Source organism: Palaemon carinicauda, chromosome 6 (assembly GCF_036898095.1).
Source record: "Palaemon carinicauda isolate YSFRI2023 chromosome 6, ASM3689809v2, whole genome shotgun sequence".
Classification (NCBI taxonomy): domain Eukaryota; kingdom Metazoa; phylum Arthropoda; class Malacostraca; order Decapoda; family Palaemonidae; genus Palaemon; species Palaemon carinicauda.
Window position 1 is genome coordinate 3,395,944 of NC_090730.1, and position 22,139 is coordinate 3,418,082.

The 22,139-nt window shown below is 37.7% G+C and overlaps 1 protein-coding gene across 1 annotated transcript in view; it reads left to right on the forward strand.

The window, feature by feature from the left end:
• Window positions 1-22,139, forward strand: part of hppy (MAP4K3-like protein hppy) — a 151,104-nt gene that overhangs the window by 19,305 nt on the left and 109,660 nt on the right. The window contains 7 exon segments of the mRNA XM_068374874.1: window positions 1,493-1,596; window positions 7,552-7,680; window positions 8,591-8,800; window positions 9,111-9,260; window positions 10,734-10,827; window positions 11,125-11,228; window positions 14,363-14,442. Coding sequence (XP_068230975.1) covers window positions 1,493-1,596; window positions 7,552-7,680; window positions 8,591-8,800; window positions 9,111-9,260; window positions 10,734-10,827; window positions 11,125-11,228; window positions 14,363-14,442 — 871 coding nt within the window.

The following is a 22,139-nucleotide window of genomic DNA, read 5'->3' on the forward strand; positions in this document are numbered from 1 at the left end:
GGGTAATTGGCCTTTCTCTAATCATCGTGAACACTTTTACGTCTGCTCTTCCCTTTAACGTGTTAGATATGAAATGAGTTATCGTTTGTCCTTCACTCTTATCTTCATAAACTCCTTTCAGGGTTAGGTCCTATTTTACCATTGTTTTCCTCTGTTTCTCTGGCCCTCATACAGGTTTTCATCCTGCCATTTTCATATTTGACTGACTGTCTGACTGTTCCACATCCCTCCTCTTAGCTTGATCAAGCCATCTAAATATTTCTGTATGGTATTTGAATTCTCTGACATGTTTCCACATCAATAATTTCCTTGCTCAAATTATGACTTTCCTACTATATCCCTACCAAAATATGACAATCCTACCTTACCCTTGCCATAAATATCAACATTTCAAGGTCCCACCTTATCAGAATATCTTCCATTTTCTTTCCAACTTTTGAGGCACTGATTAGAAATTGGATTATTCTCAGTGGACTCTAAGCCTCTTCCAGAAACGAGCTGCATTGAACAGTTTATGAAATATCCTTAACTGACCACCAGGTTCAACGTGATACCTCTGGTACAAAGCATAAACCCTTAATGTGAATGAGTTTGCAAGTGTGTTATTGCTTGTGTGTCTTAGAGTGGAACTTTAGAATTATGTGTATTTGTCTTATAGGATGCGATCTCAAAGATAAACCATGATGTACTGTTTTTTAAAGATATAGAAAAACTTTAGCTCATTCAAGAAGCAAAAGTAATATATTTTCTAAATATTGTGATAACATGTGGTTTGGGTTCGCCCCCTTATGAAATGTCTTTCAAGTCTTCTAGTCTTAAAACTAATATAGTGGTGATGGCTAGAGAATATAGCTCACACCTCTATGTCCTGAGCTGAAGGTCAAGAGTGAAGTTCTTCTAACTGGGTGTTTACATGTTTGCGACCTGTCGTTTACTATCTTGTTAACAAATTCAACAGCCGGTCTAGCTCATCTGAAGACATTTTTCCATATTTTAAAGGACTCAGGTTTGTGTAACCATGAACACTACAAAATACTTTTGGAATTTGGTATATTGTTGTCACTAATTACCTCCGCCAACAAAGTTGGAAGGAGGTTATGTTTTTGCTCGTGTTTGTGTGTGTGTGTGTGTTTGTTTGTTTGTGAACAGCTTCCTAGCCACAATTCTAACCGTAGAGTAATAAAACTTGCAGAGAGATTAACTGTTATGTAAAAGCAGGAAATGATTAAATTTTGGAAGGTCAAGGTCATGGTTAAGCAAAATGTCCAATCCATGTAATCAACCATAAGTTTGGACATCGTTGTCACAGACTTCAAACTTGGTTCATATTTGAATGTATGAAAATCTGCGCCACTTAATACCTGTTAAGGTCAAAGGTCAAGGTTGAGCAAAAGGTCGAGAAATAAGCTGCCGCGGCTGAGGTCTGCGCTCTACTGAGTGCCCCTCTAGTTGTTTTTAGAATGCCCTCTATTAATTTAACTTTCCTTTTCAGTAACTGGACCTCTTCAAGAACGCCATATTGGTTATATGTGTCGTGAAACACTGCGTGGCCTTGAGTACCTTCATCGAATGGGAAAAATGCATCGGGATATTAAGGTAAATAATTATCTTTAAAGTTTTGAATGCTGAACCTCTTGCCTTGTTTTATCATCATCATTACATGTAGCACTATCAGTCGGACATGTTTGTAATTTAAGACAAGTACTGAACTTGGCATTTATTTAAACAGTAATTCCTCATCATATTGTGGTTCACCTATCACTCCCTCAGCACATTGAGAATTTATGAATATATGAGAATCTATATTGTGTTTCTGAAGGCATATATGTTTCATGTTTTTCATATTAAATGATTTTTTTGGCAAAAAATCTCATTTGTTTTACTTATAAAAGCATAGATTTATAATGATGATATGAAAAGCTAAACATGAAAATAAAACATACCGTAGATTTTTGCATTTACTGTACAGTGGAACCTCTACATACGAATTTAATCCGTTCCAGAACCAACTTCGGATGTAGAAAATGTTCGGATGTCGAAACGAATTTTCCCATAAGAATACATTGAAATAGGATTAATCCGTGGTTGAGCCCAAAAACCTATGATAACTTCTTAATAAACTACTACACATAATTTTCCCATGAGAATAATGAACACTAAATTAGATAATAGACATGTAAATAAGAAGAATTAGCAAAAAATGATAAATAAGAAACGGGTTTTTAGCGTCACTTTACCTTAGAAACTCCAGCGCAGGTGTTGTTAGTCTTGCTACGCAGAGAGGAGATGGATGGGCGGCGAGGTGGTAGAAAGGTTAACTACGATAAACGTACACTACCGTAACTTATTCTAACTTACACTAAGTGATCTTTAACATAACTTAGCTTATTTTTTTTTGTTTATAATTTATATTTTTTTTTACATTTTCTTATTTTCTTTTTGATGATTAAATTTAATCACTTTCACTCTCTACACTTAAAATTGATTGAATTTTTTTCTCTTCACTCTTTGCTCTTTTCTTTGAACCACTTCCTTCCTCTTCATCACGAGTTCGCTTTGTAGTTTTTTTAAAGAAGCTATCGATAGAAAGTTGCTTGGTACAGCTTTTCAGAATGTTTCGAAAATAAGTTAGGGAAACATCATCAAACTGCGCAACTACACGATAAACCTGCAATTTCTTTGGATGGTATTTGTCGATGAAGTCGACCACGTCTTGATATTTTCCTAACACCTCTTTTATTTGCGCGGAACTTATTGCAAGTTCACTCATACGGACCCCACGCTCATGCTTTTCAATAATTCCTTGCTTTACTTCTAAAGAAAGCATTCCCGTATTCCTTTTCTCACTACTACCACTACCACTTGCGAAACTAAGCTTTTTAGGACCTATGATTTTCGTAAAATACCGTAAAAGGATGAACGTAAAAAATCACGATTAAAACACAATTAATAGCAGAACGTACAGGGCACAACCACACAAAGCCAACGAGAACAGAGGACTGACCCAAGCCACGCTAATTAAGGGTCCCTCCGAGGTTGAAGTGCTGCCTTCTATTGGCGGAAATAAAAAACACATCAGGCGCTATGAGCACCGACTACGCATACGAGTATTGTTTACTTCGGGTTTCGAAGAAAAAATTCGGGTGTAGAGTAGGAACGTGTTCGAATTGTACTTGGCGTGTCGAAAAATTCGGATACAACCGGTACGACGAAAATTGCTTACTTCGTGTGTCGAAATAAAATTCGGGTGTAGAGTCAAAACTTTGCTCGAATTTTACTTCGGATGTTGGAAAATTCAGATGTAGATACGTTCGGATGTAGAGGTTCCACTGTACTTGCGTTTTTTCAGCTATTGCTGGGTAGGGGGTTGGTACTTGGAATGTAACACTTGACTAGCCGATGGATTACTGTATACATTGTAGGATGTATAAAACATACCGTAGATTCCTGTATTAACTTTTGAGTTTCAGTTATTGCGGGGTAAAGGATAGGGTGCTTAGGACGTAGCGCTTTCATTAGCAGACGGATCACTGTATATGATGTAAGAACTGGTATTGGAATTGATATAACGATCCAAATCAGTTAGATGTTTGGCTTAAGTAATAACAATATGAGACTAGCCAAATATCATTCAGAACAGGTACAGACCATGTTTAGAAATGAATAAGATCTTTCCATTTTTGTGGAATCATGATATAATGTCAGGATAAATAGGAGGTTAACAGTACCTTTTTTTCAAGATATCTGAAATACATAGCAATGAACAGATAAAGGAATAATCGATAAAAAAAGGAATAATCGATAAAAAAAGGAAAATTTTGAAGCAGATCTTGTGTGTTATACATACACATACATACATATACCAAGGCACTTCCCCCAATTTTGGGGGGTAGCCGACATCAACAAAGAAACAAAACAAAAAGGGGACCTCTACTCTCTACGTTCCTCCCAGCCTAACAAGGAACTCAACCGAGTTCAGCTGGTACTGCTAGGGTGTCACAGCCCACCCTCCCACATTATCCACCACAGATGAAGCTTCATAATGCTGAATCCCCTACCGCTGCTACCTCCGCGGTCATCTAAGGCACCGGAGGAAGCAGCAGGGCCTACCGGAACTGCGTCACAATAGCTCTCCATTCATTCCTATTTCTAGCACGCTCTCTTGCCTCTCTCACATCTATCACCCAGAGCTTTCTTCACACCATCCATCCACCCAAACCTTGGCCTTCCTCTTGTACTTCTCCCATCAACTCTTGCATTCATCACCTTCTTTAGCTGACAACCATTTTCCATTCTCTCAACATGGCCAAACCACCTCAACACATTCATATCCACTCTAGCCGCTAACTCATTTCTTACACCCTTTCTCTCCCTCACCACTTCGTTCCTAACCCTATTTACTAGATACACCAGCCATACTCCTTAGACACTTCATCTCAAACACATTTAATTTCTGTCTCTCCATCACTTTAATTCCCCACAACTCCGATCCATATATCACAATTGGTACAATCACTTTCTCATATAGAACTCTCTTTACATTCATGCCCAACCCTCTATTTTTTACTACTCCCTTAACTGCCCCCAACACTTTGCAACCTTCATTCACTCTCTGATGTATATCTGCTTCCACTCCACCATTTGCTGCAACAACAGACCCCAAGTACTTAAACTGATCCACCTCCTCAAGTAACTCTCCATTCAACATGACATTCAACCTTGCACTACCTTCCCTTCTCGTACATCTCATAACCTTACTCTTACCCACATTAACTCTCAACTTCCTTCTCTCACACGCCCTTCCAAATTCTGTCACTAGTCGGTCAAGCTTCTCTTCTGTGTCTGCTACCAGTACAGTATCATCCGCAAACAACAACTGATTTACCTCCCATTCATGGTCAATCTCGCCTACCAGTTTTAATCCTCGTCCAAGCACTCGAGCATTCACCTCTCTCACCACTCCATCAACATACAAGTTAAACAACCACGGCGACATCACACATCCCTGTCTCAGCCCCACGCTCACCGGAAACCAATCACTCACTTTATTTCCTATTCTAACACATGCTTTACTACTTTTATAGAAACTTTTCACTGCTTGCAACAACCTTCCACCAACTCCTTATAACCTCATCACATTCCACATTGCTTCCCTATCAACTCTATCATATGCTTTCTCCAGATCCATAAACGCAACATACACCTCCTTACCTTTTGGTAAATATTTCTCGCATATCTGCCTAACTGTAAAAATCTGATTCATACAAACCCTACCTCTTCTAAAACCACCCTGTACTTCCAAGATTGCATTCTCTGTTTTATTCTTAATCCTATTAATCATTACTCTTACCATACACTTTTCCAACTACACTCAACAAACTAATACCTCTTGAATTACAACACTCATGCACATCTCCCTTACCCTTATATAGTGGTACTGTACAATACATGCACAAACCCAATCTACTGGTACCATTGACAACACAAAACACATATTAAACAATCTCGCCAACCATTCAAGTACAGTCACACCCCCTTCCTTCAACATTTCAGCTCTCACACCATCCATACCAGATGCTTTTCCTACTCTCGTTTCATCTAGTGCTCTCCTCACTACCTCTATTGTAATCTCTCTCTCATTCTCATATCCCATCACTGGCACCTCAACACCTGGAACAGCAATTATATCTGCCTCCCTATTATCCTCAACATTCAGCAAACTTTCAAAATATTCCGCCCACCTTTTCCTTACCTCATCTCCTTTTAACAACCTTCCATTTCCATCTTTCACTGTCTCTTCAATTCGTGCGCCAGCCTTCCTTACTCTCTTCACTTCTTTCCAAAACTACTTCTTATTCTCTTCATATGACTGACCCAATCCCTGACCCCACCTCAGGTCAGCTGCCCTCTTTGCCTCATATGCCTTGCGCTTTACTCCCACATTTTTCTCTCTATATTTTTCATACTTCTCTATACTATTACTCTGCAGCCATTCTTCAAAAGCCCTCTTTTTCTCTTCCACTTTTACCTTCACTCCTTCATTCCACCATTCACTGCCCTTCCTCATGCTGCCTCCAACAACCTTCTTGCCACATACATCACTTGCAATCCCAACAAAATTTTCTTTTACTAACTTCCACTCTTCCTCTAAATTACCAGTTTCTCTTACTCTTACCTCATCATATGCCATTTTCAACCTTTTCCTGATATTTACTTTTTACCCCCGGTTTTATTAGCTCTTCAACCCTCACTAGCTCCCTTTTACATCCACCTACTCTATTCCCCCACTCTTTTGCTACAACTAATTTTCCTTCCACCAAAAAATGATCAGACATACCATTACCCATACCCCTAAACACGTGCACGTCTTTCAATCTTCCAAACATTCTTTTAGTTATCAACAAATAATCCATTAATGCCCTTTCTACTATTCCATTTGCCACTCTTACCTATGTATACTTATTTTTATCTTTCTTTTTAAAAAAGCTAGCACTTATTACCATCTCTTGTTCAACACACACATCTACCAGTCTCTCACCACTCATTTTCACCTGGTACGCCATACTTCCCAATGACACCTTCTACCTCTCCAGCGCCCACTCTAGCATTCAAGTCACCCATGACAACTACATAATTCCTTCTACCCAGTCCTTCTACACACCTAGTTAATTCATTCCAGAACTCATTTCGCTCTTCACTTTTCTCACTACCTGGCCCATACACACTGACAAACGCCCAACATTCCCTACCCAACCTAACCCCTACCCACATTAACCTAGATGATATCTCCTTCCATTCCACTACTTTACCTGTCATCCATTCACTCAGCAATAACGCCACACCCTCTCTCGCTCTTCCCCTTTCAATCCCAGACACACTACCAGACATTTCACCAAACATCACTTCACCCTTTCCTTTCATCTTTGTCTCACACAAGGCCAATACATCCATCCTTCTACTTCTAAACATACTTCCAATCTCACATCTTTTACTCTCTATCGTACTACATCCACGCACATTCAAACACCCCAAAACTAGAGTGCGGGGAGCAGTCACTCTCCCCCCAGCTCCATCTCTTTGTCTTTGTCTCGTAGGATTTTTATACAGGAGAGGGGGTTCCCAGCCCCCTCGTCCCGTCCCTTTTAGTCGCCTCTTACGACACGCAGGGATAACGTTGGCGCTGTTCTAATTTTTATATGCCCCCGCGGCCACAGGGGGCATATGTCCCTGACAATTTTGATTAAAAGCTTAATAATACAATAGTCTATGAATATTATCTCATTGTAAGACATGCTGCTTTACAATAAGTAGCTAGGACAATAGATAAGAAAAATGTTAAGAGAGGTTAGTTTTAATTCTCATTCTGCGGAACATGAATTTTACCATCCCTTTAGTTCAAGAGTTTAGTTTCCATTCTGCGGAACCTGAACTTTACCGTTATTGTTCATGTGTACCTGTTGTTAGGAATGGTTAAAAGCTTATAGGGTTTATTTTGTTTGTGTACTATATGTTTTAAAGTATAGATTATGTGATTTTGTCATATTCTTTCAGGGTGCTAACATCTTGTTAACGGAAAACGGCGACGTTAAGCTGGCAGATTTTGGTGTTTCGGCTCAAATCACTGCAACTATTAGCAAAAGGAAGTCGTTCATTGGAACTCCCTATTGGATGGCCCCAGAGGTAATTTGTCCTTCTCTTGGTCTTGATTGGGGTGTGCAAAAGAACTCATTCACTTTTATCTTTGTAATTTGATTTTCAGTACAGTCATATGTATTAAGTAACTTTAATTTGCGTCGATTGAGTTGTGAAGATTCTTTTTCTTAGTTTGAAATGTTTGTTACTATTTTGACAAGTCATCTGCTGTCTTTTCCTTACTATCAGTTCTGTTCAATTTGTAGAGAACTATCTAGGTGAGGAATGGCAATGGTTTTATGTTGGTGTAATTTTATTCCCATTACATTATTTATATAAGGATAATCTAAACATCTTTAGGTCTTGATTCCTTCATAGTTCATTTGTTAATTTTTTCATTTTTTCCCCTTCCAAATTAAGATTTGCTTCTGTCTTAATGTGCTTCAAGTCCCTCAATACATTTAATTCTTTTTTGCATAAATAGTTTATTGTATCTATTTACGAAGGCACTTCACCATTTTGGGGGTAGCATAAATAGTGGTAACTTTTAAGGATATTTAGTATATTTTGCCTCCATGTGTTTTCTTAAGTGGGGTTTACACGGTCGAACTCGAATGTCGAACCTGCTTGCCAAACGGTTCGGAGAGGTGGTAGACAGTCACAAATGCATAAGGTTTGGTGACAGTGAAGCCCCGCCCACAAAAGTTAGACTAGGAAAGACTTGCTTTAAACCGTTCGACAACCAAATACTCCATTTACACGTTCGAACATCGCATCAAACACTTGTCTGTCACCATTTGACCGTATAAACCCTGCTTAAGTTGCTTATATTTCAGAAGATTTTTGTTATAGATTTGGCATCTCTATGATCTTTGCCTGCAAAAAAGGCAATTAGATGAATTTACTAATGAAAGCAAAAATATCTTGCCCCTTTTATATTTATCCTTTATTCTTTTAGGTGGCTGCAGTTGAAAGAAAAGGCGGATACAATCAGCTTTGTGATATATGGGCTGTTGGAATCACAGCTATAGAATTAGCAGAATTACAGCCTCCTATGTTTGACCTTCATCCAATGAGGGCGTTGTTTCTCATGTCGAAAAGTGGTTTCAAGTCGCCAACTTTAAAAGATAAATCGAAATGGACGCAAAACTTCCATAATTTCGTGAAGGTAAAAGGCATTCTGATGTTTCTTGAAAAATCTATAAACTAGATGATTTTGTAAATATTGTAATGTCATACAGTTGATGTTTCCCATTGACATTTTTTGCTTTTAGTCGTACTCCCTTACACACACACATATATAAAGGATGTATAAAGGCTTGAATTAGTTTAGTGTCTTTCATACACGCATCTGACCGAACTGATACATTTAGTATTCAAACATTTATTTTCTTTATAAAGTATCAAGTATTCTGAGATAACATTTCAAATAACATAGAGTCAAGACAGAACCACTGAAAGATCCTCTTTGTTTTCAGTTGGCATTAACTAAAAACCCCAAGAGAAGACCTACTGCGGATAAGCTATTAATGCACCCATTTGTAGCTGCAGACCTTCCAAAGTGGTTAGCTATTGAGCTTTTGCAAAAAGCTCATAATCCACAACATTCGTATCCACCTGAGCTAGAGGTACTGTATGTTATGCTTTTGTTTTTAGAATTGTTTTAAAAGAATTTGAAAGCTATGCTATTGCCTTTTTATCTGTACTGTATTCCCTTGGAATTGTGGTAGTATATATTACAGTTTTGTCAAATCATAATTGAATAAAATTTTGAAGGTGTTCTTTTCTGGGCGAGAGACCTGTGCCGCCCAGTGAAATGCTCCTTTTACATCATTTCTAAGGTAATAACTGCTATATTACCTTAGAAATGATGTAAAAGGAGCATTTCACTGGGCGGCACAGGTCTCTCGCCCAGAAATAGATTTTTCCTACGTCAAAATCCCTGATATAAGAATGAACATCTCCAGTGGTAAGGAATTTATTTAAGTAAACCTGGTATTCGTTCTTGAGTAATAATGATTTACTTAAAGTACTCTTTGGTAACTACCCAACAGTAGTATATATGTAAGCAATGGCATAATGCATTGTTTGGTGTTAATAGTTATACTCAGATGCAATATATTCCTTGTGCTCTTTGGATACAACAAACTAATTTTAAAACTTAATTTCTCAAGCTCATGTATCCAAATTTGTTGAAATTATTTGCACTGCACATTAGTTGAGAGCTAGCTATACTCATGATGGTTATCTTGAGGTGTTTGATATTTTATTCACTTTTTCATCTAGCTACTCAAATGATTTTATTGAATGATTACTTTTGACATAGCAAACAAAAAGCATTAAGAATTTGCCAGCTTGATTGGTACGTGAGATAGCAACCAAAAAGTATTAAGAATTTGAATGGAACTTAGTAAGAAACTGATACTGTATGTTGAACTCTGAAGATCTGAGTTTAGAAGTTAAGATTATTTTATTTATTAGGGGGTTATTTCTTGTTTAGAATTTTAACATATAAAAATGTTTTTAAAAGTTCTGTCTCATTTTATAAGATAGCTCTTAATCCTCAGAATAATTAAGGTTTTAGATAACTTGGTCTTGATTTTTTTAGTTAAAGGGGGCAGCAATTACTTGAGAACAAGTGCTGTAGACAATTGTTTATCAAAATATTGCCATACCATGGTCTTTTAATGTCTTGGGATAGAGTTCTCTTTCTTGAGAATACATTAAGGCACACTATTCTATGTTTCCTTATTTCTTTTCCTTACTGGGATATTTACCTTGCTGGAGCCCTTGGCCTTATAGCATCCTGCTTTTCCAACTAGGGTTGTACCTTGATAATCATCATTATTCTCTCCTACTCCTATTGATGCAAATGGCCTCGGTTGGATTTCGCCCGTTGTCTCTATCTTGTGCTTTTAAATCAATATTTCTCCATTTATCATCTCCTACTACACGTTTCATAGTCCTCAGCCAAGTAGGGGTGGATCTTCCAATTCTTCTAGTGTCTTGTGGAGGCCAGTTGAAAGTTTGGTGAACTAATCTCTCTTGGGGAGTACCTTAGTTAGTAATAATAATAATAATATCCATCATCCTGTTCTCAGATTGATGAGGAAGGCGCTATCTCTAATGTTCCTCAAAGAATAACCTCTAGAACGCCGACACGTCCTAAGCAGAGAACAAAATCGGAATTACACAGTAAGTCTTTTGATCTTTAGTGAAAGTGTTAGTTGATGATAGAATCACGAAATAAAATCATGTATAAGATTTTGAATAACAATTGCTTTGCAAATATTTTAGGATAAGAACATTTGAAGGTTTCTATTTAAGGACTGAGATTATGTACACCACATTCACTGAATTGAGAAGAAATACAGATCTGCACTGATCACTCGTAGTTCCGTACGGTTCCTTCGTGTAATTAGTTTGGCTTATTAGTCATAAGTGTATCCAAGGCCTTCATTTTTGTATCACTTGATATTTTTCTTATCTCAGTGGAATCTGTAAACTTTGAACCTCCTCTAGTCACGGAGCTGAATGCAGAGCCGCCACCCGCCCGGTACTCTGCTACTGGTCAGCCATGGGACCCTGCAATGGAGGTATGTGCTTCCATTTTATTTCTTATGCAAGTTTTACTTACCGTATCCATTACTTGAAAAAAAAATGTAATCCCTTGGCTATTTTAGGTGTTCCGTTGCAGGCAATCAACTGTATCCAGTAACAGTATATGTGATTTTTACATATTAGCATTGTATTATGAAATAAAAACTTAGGGATAAATGTGTTTTCCATTCTTAATGATTATGAGATGACCAAATCGGCTGATTAAGACAAACCACGGGATGCGTTTTTCTACCAATTATTCTTCCTCTGTGAACGCTCCTTTTTCCCATTTGTATGGGTTAAGCACGGTTGCCTTCTTTCTTAACTATAATTTTAATTTTACCATATAATGGTATGTAGTTTTTAGTTGAAGTACTTTTCTCATTTTATTTAATGTTAATTTTAAGGGCGTATCAAAGTTCAAGGTGTTTCATCCCTGCAGAATAATTCTATTGTTTTTAACAAATAAAAATATGAAAAATATAAAACTTACACATCCTCAAAACCTCACTATAGAAAGAGGAGTCCGCTATATAGGCGTACATATATATTTATAAATCCGCGATGTACTGGGGAAACGACAAGTGAACCGCTATATGGCGAGGGATTACTTTGTATGGGTATTAGAATGGATACTGTTGATAGATATTTTGGTCATCTGATAAATCATTATTGTTTTCTTTTTTACATCTTAAAGTTTTACATTTTTAAAAAAGTTCCCACAATATATTCTATGGTGGTAATAATAAAATGCTATTATTATAATTATTATTTCTATTACAATCATTATTATCATCATTGTTATTATTATAATTATTATTATTGTTATTATTTTTTTTTTTCCAAAATGTGCAATACAAACCATCGTCATTTACTTTGATTTACTCTGTTACGCTTTGCCTACGACTAGAAATAAGGAAATCATCTGATTCCGGTAAAATTGTATGGTAGCCAGCATCCCACCCATGCTGGGTAGGAGTGGCAGTGGCTGGTTCAGCGTAACTTGCATCACTTTACTTGTGGTTGCTGTTTGAGTTACGCTAGCTGCTTGATTGGTGTCCACGCTACTCTCCATTTTGCGCTTTTTCTCTACTAGGTGCATTTGTGATTGAGAGAGTTTTCCTATGGATGCTAGAACCTTCCACGGTCTTGGAGATATTCCTTGTGGCACCTTCATGAGCCGAATGGAAGTGGATCCCCATCCTTTGCGCCCTGGGTGTCGTAAGCAATGCTTCTTTATCTCTACTAGTGAGTTTTGCAGGGTTTGGCCACATTCTCAATGGGAGAAATTTAATAGTCGGTGAAAGAAGAAGGCTACGAGGGATCGCTCCATTTTTTCTTCTTTCTCTGCTGAAAGCAGGAAGCAGAAGCCTTGCTTCCTCACTCCTGTACTTTCTCTTTATGATCCATCCTTATCGAAGTGTCCAGTAAATCCGATACCCAACGAGATGGCCAATTTGTGCATGATTTTGTTGATTTGTGATCACCTGTTGTGATTAGTGAGGCCAAGATCATACACAGTGATGATGATCCTTTGTCTTCAGCTCTTTTACAACCAGAGCAAGAGGTGTTACAAATTACATTGATATCCCCAGCTTATGTGGACCTTAACAGGTCTCCATCTCCCTTAATTAGCAGGATTAACCTGGGAGATAATATTTTTGTTTCAGATTCTACAGATCAGGGAGTTCTTTCCTTCACAATGCAGGAATGCCCCCTGGTCAGAATTGTAAAAGTATCGCCTAAAAGTACGCCTAAGCAAACATCACACTGAGAGGTAACAGAGTAGCCTGTAATGCCAGGTACAGAAAGGGCTTTAATGAAAGGAGCTTATTATTCTCCTATCCCACTCACAATTCTGACCTGCATGTAACTCCTAGAGGACTTGCAGGTAAGTCTTCCTCCCAAAAGGAGCAACCATCTTCTCTTCTAGGAAGATTACTGCTTTTTTTTTCAGGTTTTTTAGAAAATCCTCGCCAGGAATTACTGACCTGATTATATCGTCCTAGTGTGAGTGCAGTGTTACCTTTGCACCCACAGGCTCACAAACATGTTATATGTTCTTTTTAAGGTACAAGTAAGCGTAATTTTTATGTGAAGGAGTCGGAAAATATGTAGACATAAAATTTCGTGCCTTCTGAATTTGCTGGTATGCCTTCTTCACACATCATCAAGCGGACACATCAACTGAACACGGCAGCATCCCATCTTGCTTGCAAGGGAGACAAGACCACCATCTCACGAGTAACAACAGCTTATACTGATGTCACTGTACTGAGCTTTCCGTATTCTACGAGATCAGAGTATACCCTTTCAGGTCCATCTAGAAATGGGATTACTAAATTAACTTCTACTATGCTTGTCTCTAGATTATTTTAGCTGTGGGCAATTTTAAATCTAAGCCCATACATGCACAAAGTTTTGAGAGGAAATGGGAAGTAAACCCATAGCCCCCTTCTTCATATCAAACTGACAATAAGTTTTAGAGATGATCCTCCACATTAAAGAAAAATGTGCAACTTGCACATTACACTAAGAATGATTGGAAATTAATGCTAAACTACCAATGTTTCCATAGTGTAAACTTAAGTCAGAAAACAGAATATAAGGGAAATTGTTAACTAAGAATAGAACTAGCACATTTGGGCTATACAAAATATGCATCCATAGAAATTAATGCAGCTCAAGTTTTCAGTGAAAACAAAAGGAAATTCTCATAATCAAATTTAATGATCTTTGATCCTTTGTGCCTTCTCAGGAATTATATTTTCACATTCAGTGGACCAGTTACAATATCTGAGAGTATTTATGAATATTCTGTGCAATAATTTGGTGTCCTTGTACTTTTTATGAGGTGCTTAGTATCTTTTGACTGGGAAATGTCATTCATAATTGATGAAAAGTTTGGACTGTTATTTTACTTATATTTTTTTTGCTTTTTATTTGTAATTGCCATTGCATATAGATTGGAAGTATTTGGATGTAATGTGAGTTGATTTGAGCGAATGTAAAAGTTTACATTACTAATTTTTTTAATCGGTTTCTTCTATTTGTTCATATATAATTTTCAACTTCATTGAAAGTGGGGATGGAGAGAAGGGTAATAAGTATATTTTCTTTTTAATCCAAGGAAGGAGATATCAGTCTAGACAACACCGACGTCGCAGAGAATTGGATGGAGAGTGATCCAGATACCGAAGTCAAAACCAAGTAAGTGACTTAGTTTTATTTTTGTGTGTGTGAAGAGCGTGTATTTCAAATATATCTTAATGTATATATTGTATATGTTCACCCTGTATCTTTCAGTACTTGAGATTTTGTATATACAGTAAACATATTTTTAAAACTTAGCAATTATCGGTCAGGCTCACTGTAATTGAAATGTAAATATTGTATAGTTTAAGTAGTAAAATTGCTTATGTGCTTCAATATTGATAGGGATAACATTTCTCAGTCTTATATTGAACTGCTGTCTATGTGGCGTTATTAATATTAAGGGTATTGAACATAGTAGTCCTTGGAGAAATTACATTAATGTTATTTTAGAATTGATTTCAGGGTAAATATGCATGTGCTGTATGTAATTATAAAAAGGTATGAATATCTTCAGTGGGAGTTGTGTATATTGAAGTAATAGTTGGAAAAAATGGTGTTTGGAAAATGGGAATTAATATTCGTGTTTCTTGAAAGTTTTAATTTTTTTTCCCCAGTTTGTATTAGGAACATTAAATCTGCTGTATATTTTGTATATTATTATGGGTGAATAATTGCTTTGTAAAGCAGATGCTCAATAATTTATGATTATTTTGCCTGTTTTATATCTTTTTTACTTCTGATACTATTTGAGTTCATTCCATCATTTTATGGTTATTTGGATTCATTCAGTTAATTTGCAAATTTTTTGTAGTACATTTCAGTGATTTACATTTAGTTTCCCAGTTGTGTTGGTTCCCAAGGGTCCCTGGGAATTCATTGTCCCGGTCGAGTCTTCTTTAATGGTTATTAAAATCTAAAGCTTGCACAGTTTTTACCTAATGGCTGTTTTCTTATTCAGTAACAGATTTCCTTCATAACATAATTTCACGAGATGATAATGATTGAATTCTAAACAAAATATGTAACTTCCCAGGGTCCAAAATATTTGACCATACATGACAATTGTTTTTTTTTAGTATTTAAACCCCAGCTAATAATCTTTAGAGCTTTAGTAGATTTATTGTAGCATAGAAGCTTTCCTTAGTATTAATAATTGAGGGGAGGACTAACCATGCTTGTGTGTGCATATCCTCATTGAAACCTTACCACCGTAATTCTACTCTTAGTCTTTGCGACTAGCAATAGAGTTCAGTTACTCAGCTATAGAAGTGTAGCCGTGAGAAGTAGCAGGTAACTTACTGAGGATTCTTGAGAGTTCTTTCCTTAACATATTGAGAGAACTTCTGTGAAGTGTTATTTTATGTTTAGAAATATAATTATTAGTCTTAAGGTATTTGTGTAATGGATATGTTCGTAATTGCTTTAAAAACTATCGTAAGTACACTAAAGAATTATAGAGTAATTGAATACATTTCTTATGTTGAACAGTTACTGTAATTAAAACCAATTTAACAATTAAGAAATGTTAAATTTGGACAATGTATGTTTTTTCAAATGGCAACATTAAAGTTGGTGATGGGTCATAGGTTGTACTTGTAGGAATAGTGTAGGACAGCACTGTGATTTCTACGTCGGTTTAATTCTGAGAACGTAGGAAAATATCCAAGTGATTTTAAGGAGAAGAATAACTATAATTTACTTGCGAAATCAAAGCGACCTCGCGGGGTACACATGTTAAAAACTGGAATAGGTTTCACCACCTGGCCTTATGACCTGAACCTCACGATTCAAGCCTTTTATTTTACTTATGCTATGTTGCTGTGTATGGTGCAGTGTTAGCTGAGAAAGGTCATATATCAGTAGAATTGAAAAGTCTCGAAATATTTCTTGAATCCTTCTCTACAGGGAACCATATTCTACCTTGACCATCGGATAATAAAAAAACCTGTGTTTACATGATCTTCACTATCTATCTCACTATATTTCCATTTTTGAGGCTTTATTTTAGTTCAAGGTGATATGATGATTGTGTTTTTTCAGTCGTTTATAAAGGGGAAATGTATATACGTTTGATATCTACGTACTTTGTGTTGAAATATAAAAAGGGAGAGAGAGAAAAGGGATGTTTTACAGTTTGTAGTGTATTTTTCATTTCAAACCATTTGTAAAAATGAAAATTAGGTTTGAACGAAACAGGTTCCCAACTAGGTCTTCAAGTATAAACAGATTCCATCCAAAGGCGATCAAGAAAGTAAGAGAGAAATTCCCTCTCACTACTTCATCTCTAAAGGATCATTGAAAAAGCCAAGAAAAGTAAAACTTTGCTGGGAACCCCAAAATATTGTACTGCACTTTAATATTCAAGGAGGATACTACCTTTAGTTCCAAAGATAATCTTATCATAGTTGACAGTATAATAAGGAGGGACTCGGATTCAAATAGTCTACTTTTAGACAACCCCTTAGACATTTTTCCCTGGTGTTTTTTTTCCCATATGTACAGTAATTAAAATAGAGGAAAAGATGACTAGCGTACTCTCTTTGTATTTCAAGACGACATTTAACAAGGTGCTTCATAAAAGAAGAATACCGATGTGGTAACGTCCCTGACTGGTGAACGCCAGACTGGGGTTTGAGTCTCGCTTAAACTAGTTAGTTTCTTTGGTCTCTGCAACCTCACTATCCTTGTGAGCTAAGGATGAGGCTGTTTGGAGTAGCCTATATGTCTATCTGCTGAGTCATCAGCAGCCATTGCCAGGCCCTCCTAGGTCCTAGCTTGGCTGGAGAGAAGGCTTGGGCGTTGAATATATGTATATATATTCAGTCTCGAGGGTATTGTCTACCTGATAGGGCAATGTCGCTGTCCTTTTCCTCTGCCAGTCATGAGTGGCCTTTAAAAGAGAAGTCTAGGTACCACAGATAAAGTAAGAAAGGTAATAGAAGATCAATTAACCCTTTTACCCCCAAAGGACGTACTGGTGCATTTCACAAAACTCATCCCTTTACCCCCATGGACGTACCGGTACGTACTTGCAAAAAACTGCTACAGTATTTACATTTTTTTTTTTTTTTTTTGCATATTTTTTATATTTTTTTGAGAAACTTCTGGCATTTTCCAAGAGAATGAGACCAACCTGACCTCTCTATGACAGAAATTAAGGCTGTTAGAGCAATTAAAAAAAAAATATACTGCAAAATGTGCTTGAAAAAAAATAACGCCTGGGGGTTAAGGGTTGGAAAGTTCCAAATTGCCTGTGGGTAAAAGGGTTAAATAACAAGAAACTGCTTTTTATTCGTAGATTGTATGACTTGCGGAAAAATGTCAAAAGTGTGGTACATCACTTCAGTGTTTGGTCCATTTGTTTTTTATTATCCCCTTGGAAAACCTGGTCTTAGAGCTTACTGAAAGGATAGGTAGTGGTGGTGGTGGGGGGTGGCAGTAGCTGTAGTGAACGACACCTGGTAGTAACGGAGGATTTTGAGGAGGGAGAAGTCTAATTGGAAAGGGATCTATGGTAGTGGTATCACTCGCCCCAGTTTTAATACCGACACCCTTTAGGGGTGAGCGAGCTGGATATATTCCTAGCATTCCATGCAACTTTTTTACCTGGTATATTTAGCAGTATTTATACCTTTGAAATGGTGCTTTAAGGAGCATTTCACTGGGCGACACAGGTTCCTCGCCCAGAAATAGATTTTTCCTTTGTCAAAATCCCTTTTCTGGCAGCACAAAAATGTGTATTGCCGCAATACTGATATGTAGGCAAAACGATTGCTTGTGAATTGAGAAAATAGATGAATCGTCAGTATGGCTGATTCCATCTTAAGAAAATGCAGTCGTATTGGTAAGGTGTAAAAACAAGAATGCCAAATTAAATATACTGTACTTGATAAAAATGTAGGAATCAATATCACAAGTGACACGAAAATTCTAAACAATGTACGTATAGAAGGGAAAAGAGAGTAAAGAAATTACGGGGACTCATTTGATGTCAATTTGATACTGTAAAAGGAAAGAGAAGACTATTAACCTTAAAAAAATTCACTTGGTAGCTCCCACTTAGAATACTATACCCATTTTGGAGGAATAAGCTAGGAAGATTAGAAGTGATAAAGGCAAGCGAAGTTAAGTAAATGTCGTAAATTGAACTCTAGAAAAATATCCGTCATAAGATCAGGATTTATTTAGACTCGGTAGTAAAAAAAGTACTTGGACTATAAAGGTTCTCCATCAGTTAATGTGGAAACTTCTTTGCCTTTAAGATGACGTTATTTTGGAAGAAATTCAGCTAATGTTTTTAAGTAGTATAGGAAGTTGGAAAATGTGATACACATACTGAGTTATTTACCTGTCATAAAAATAATCTCCCTAAAACTACACTTATTCTTACCCATATATAATTTTTATTAGAGGTTAAGAAAGGAAACATATTAAAAGTATAATAAATGGGGGAGGATAAACTTTTCATAATGTAAATCGTAGTATTGCCCCTGACACGGTACTATACGCCTAGGGAATGCTGCTAATGAACTTTCTGAAACAATTCCTATGCACACACTATGCAGTAATTGCTAATTGCAAACAATGTGGAGAGGGTCTGATCAGTACTGTACCACTGAAGAAACTAAAGAGATGAGCCTCTGTTACCGCTTACTGCTAATGTTCCTTTTGTTATTTAGGGAACGTGTTTTTATGAGAGGGAAGAAATGGGGAAATTAAAAAATTTGATGGGTAAAGGTTGATTAAATTGAGCTTCTGAAGGAGAGGCAAGCTGAGTGAAGAAATAAGAAATTTTATTAACTTTTTTTGGGGGGCTGTCTTTTCTGTATGGTCTTGTCATTAGTGAATTGATAACAAGAAGAGACTATGCAGTAAGCCATGTTCATCTCTCCCTTTACTTATGTCCTGCGTTATTGCAGATTATTCACTTGGTAACTGTACAGTTTTCGCATGACATGGCACTGCCCAGTTTGTAAGTAATACAGAATCGCACGTATGGGACATACTCTCTTTTTCTTTTTGTTAAACAATATCTAGGATACTGGAGTCCATCGAGATAGCTTAAGATCTTGTGACTTTATTCTATCTCAATACCAATTTACTGATCTCTAATTTAGTGTAACTGCTGAATACTTGTTAAATTACCTTTCAATTAAGTACCAACTTTGGTGAACTTAGTTGTTCATACACGAATAGAAACCTTTGTCCTTTAATAGGAGATTGATTCAAGCACAACTGGAACTAGGCAATTGAAACTTAATGACGTGTCGTCAATACAGTAGTCGGCAATTACCTGTGGGTGGCACACTGACTAGTCAGTTTGATTCCTGTTGCTGACTAACACTGACATGTTTATCGGCTTCTTGTGGAACTCGGCTGTTCTAATCTCATCTTTTTCTATTTAGTGTGTGTGTATGCACCTTTGAATTTCTCCGGGGTTAGAAGGTTAAAAGGTACTCTATCCAGAAAGAAGCTAGCCTTGGCACATATTCTCATTAAGAGCAATAATGCTTTTTCAGTTCCTAATGATCCTATTGTCCTGAAAAAAAATTCTGACCCCAGGTTACCTGTTGAGGTTTGGCTTTTGGGACAGACTTCCTCTTTTGAATAACTGCGAGATTTCCGAATAAGATTGTATCAGGAGGAACAAGCTCGCTCTCTCGGAAGAAACGCCATGATTCTCTTTTGTATGATGAGAGTGCTTGCCCTCACCTATCTTCAGAGTGGCACATGTCCTCCTCTGCTTATAACATGCAAGCAACATGTCTCAGAGGGTGCAAAGGGTTTGGACTCTGATTCTTCTGATGCTGACGAATGTGCTGCCTCATGCGCACGTACCTTGGCGACCAGATCGAACAACCCTGCCTCTCCAGGCTTTATCTGGAGTGTCAATATGCAATGATACGGTGTCACACATAATGCTCTCACTAGCACGCTTAATACTAGCGTGCATGATGACAGAGCTTCTAGTGATCCCAAGGATAAGCGCTTGCCTCGTTTTAATGGGCTCTCCCCAAGGGGAGAAATATCCTTAGATCACCAAACGTGTGATCTTGATTACGCATATTGCTTCGATGATCGTAAAGCTACTGATGATGATGAGCGACGGGCTTGCCCGAGTGCGCTGTCAACATAGGAGTTACATACTGTATAAGTCACTACTTAATGCCAGTGTGCTGTGGATATGTTCCCACTCACTTCTTACCCAGATGGACGTGGGATAGCTGGTAAAAACCCACATCAGGACATGGCTTCCTCCTGCATTCAGCCTAGATGGTGGTGCTTACTGAACAGAGGGAAGCAATTCCTGTACGATTGTCTGTTCATACTTATAAGTGTGCTCAGTCTTGGCACCCAGTCAGCTGACTTCGTGCACACTGCCTATTGAAAGAATAATGGTGTGCCGCCCATCCTTGTCCCCTATTGGATGGTTAATTCTTTAACTCCTATCAATAGAAGTTAAGTATCAGTTATTCCTACCTTTTCTCCCCCCATGGGATGACAGTGTTGCCCAAACCTTCATCAAGGTTGAAGAAAGAGGCTGCAATACTACTCGTTACTCTGCCTGTACCTATAACACTACTATGCATTAGCATGCTGACCACCTCATCTGTTTGCGATTGTCTGATCATGCTCGCTTTTCATCTCCGCTGTTCTTGATTCTGTACATCTTAGGGGAGAGCCACCCCACATGCTTGCAATTACCTTTTGGTGATTGCTCACCATCTCGCCGGTTCTTGCCCCCATTAGAGCGCTATATCATGCTACTATATAGATGTTTGAATTGCTCTTATGGGAGTGCCATGTCATCTGTTTGCAATTGCATACTTTCTATGGGAGTGCCATCTCGCTTGTTCGCAATCGCATGCCACTTATTATTGCATGCTCTTTTCACCTCAGGAGCTTAGGAGCGCTATCCCACATACTGTATTTGCAATCGTGCACATCCACAAAATTGCCACTTTGTTCGTCATTGATTGCTCACCATCTTAACTACTCGCAATCGATCGCATACCATTTCACCTGCTTGCGATTGGTTGTTTATCATCTCGCCTGCTTGCGTTGATCACTCATCATCTTGCCTGCCCAACGATCGTTCACCATCCTGCCTGTTTGCGATGGATTTTGCACCATCCCACCTGTTTGTAATGGATTGTGTACCATCTGGTCTGTTTGCGATGGATCGCGTACCATCTGGCCTCTTTGCAATGGGTTGCTCACCATCTCACCTTATCGCAAATGATCGCTCATCATCATGCTTTTTTGTGATGGATCGCTCACCATCACGCCTATTTGCGATGGGCAGTGAACCAGACGGTTTCTTAGGTTTTCAAGGATGCTATTCTCTGCATTCTATCAAGTCAGAGGTCAGCAATCCTGGGATTTGTGAGCCAGTTTGTCAATAGGAGACTTCTTCCCTCCTAAGGATAATCTCTTATTAAAGGACAAAGGCTGGTACTGTATTCGTGTAGGAACAATTGAAAAATTTTCAAAGTAATTTATATTTTTCCTATCTATGCAAACTTGTATCCTTTAACTCTGCTTCTCACCCTCACCTTCCCCCTAAAAGTCCCGGTCATAATCAAAGTGACTTCATTGTGCCGACAAGGGGGTCAGGCTTTCCCCGCCACCAGCTGGTAATTATCGGCTACTTCCAACACCTCGTTATATGTTTTAACTGACAAGTTCCATCTGCGTTTGAATCAATCTCTTATTAAAGGTGTGTGGTTTGTAAAGTAAGGAAAAATACAATTTATTTTTAAAATTTGTGGTAGTTTTTAAACAGTGATATCACTGTGAATTCTATTTTC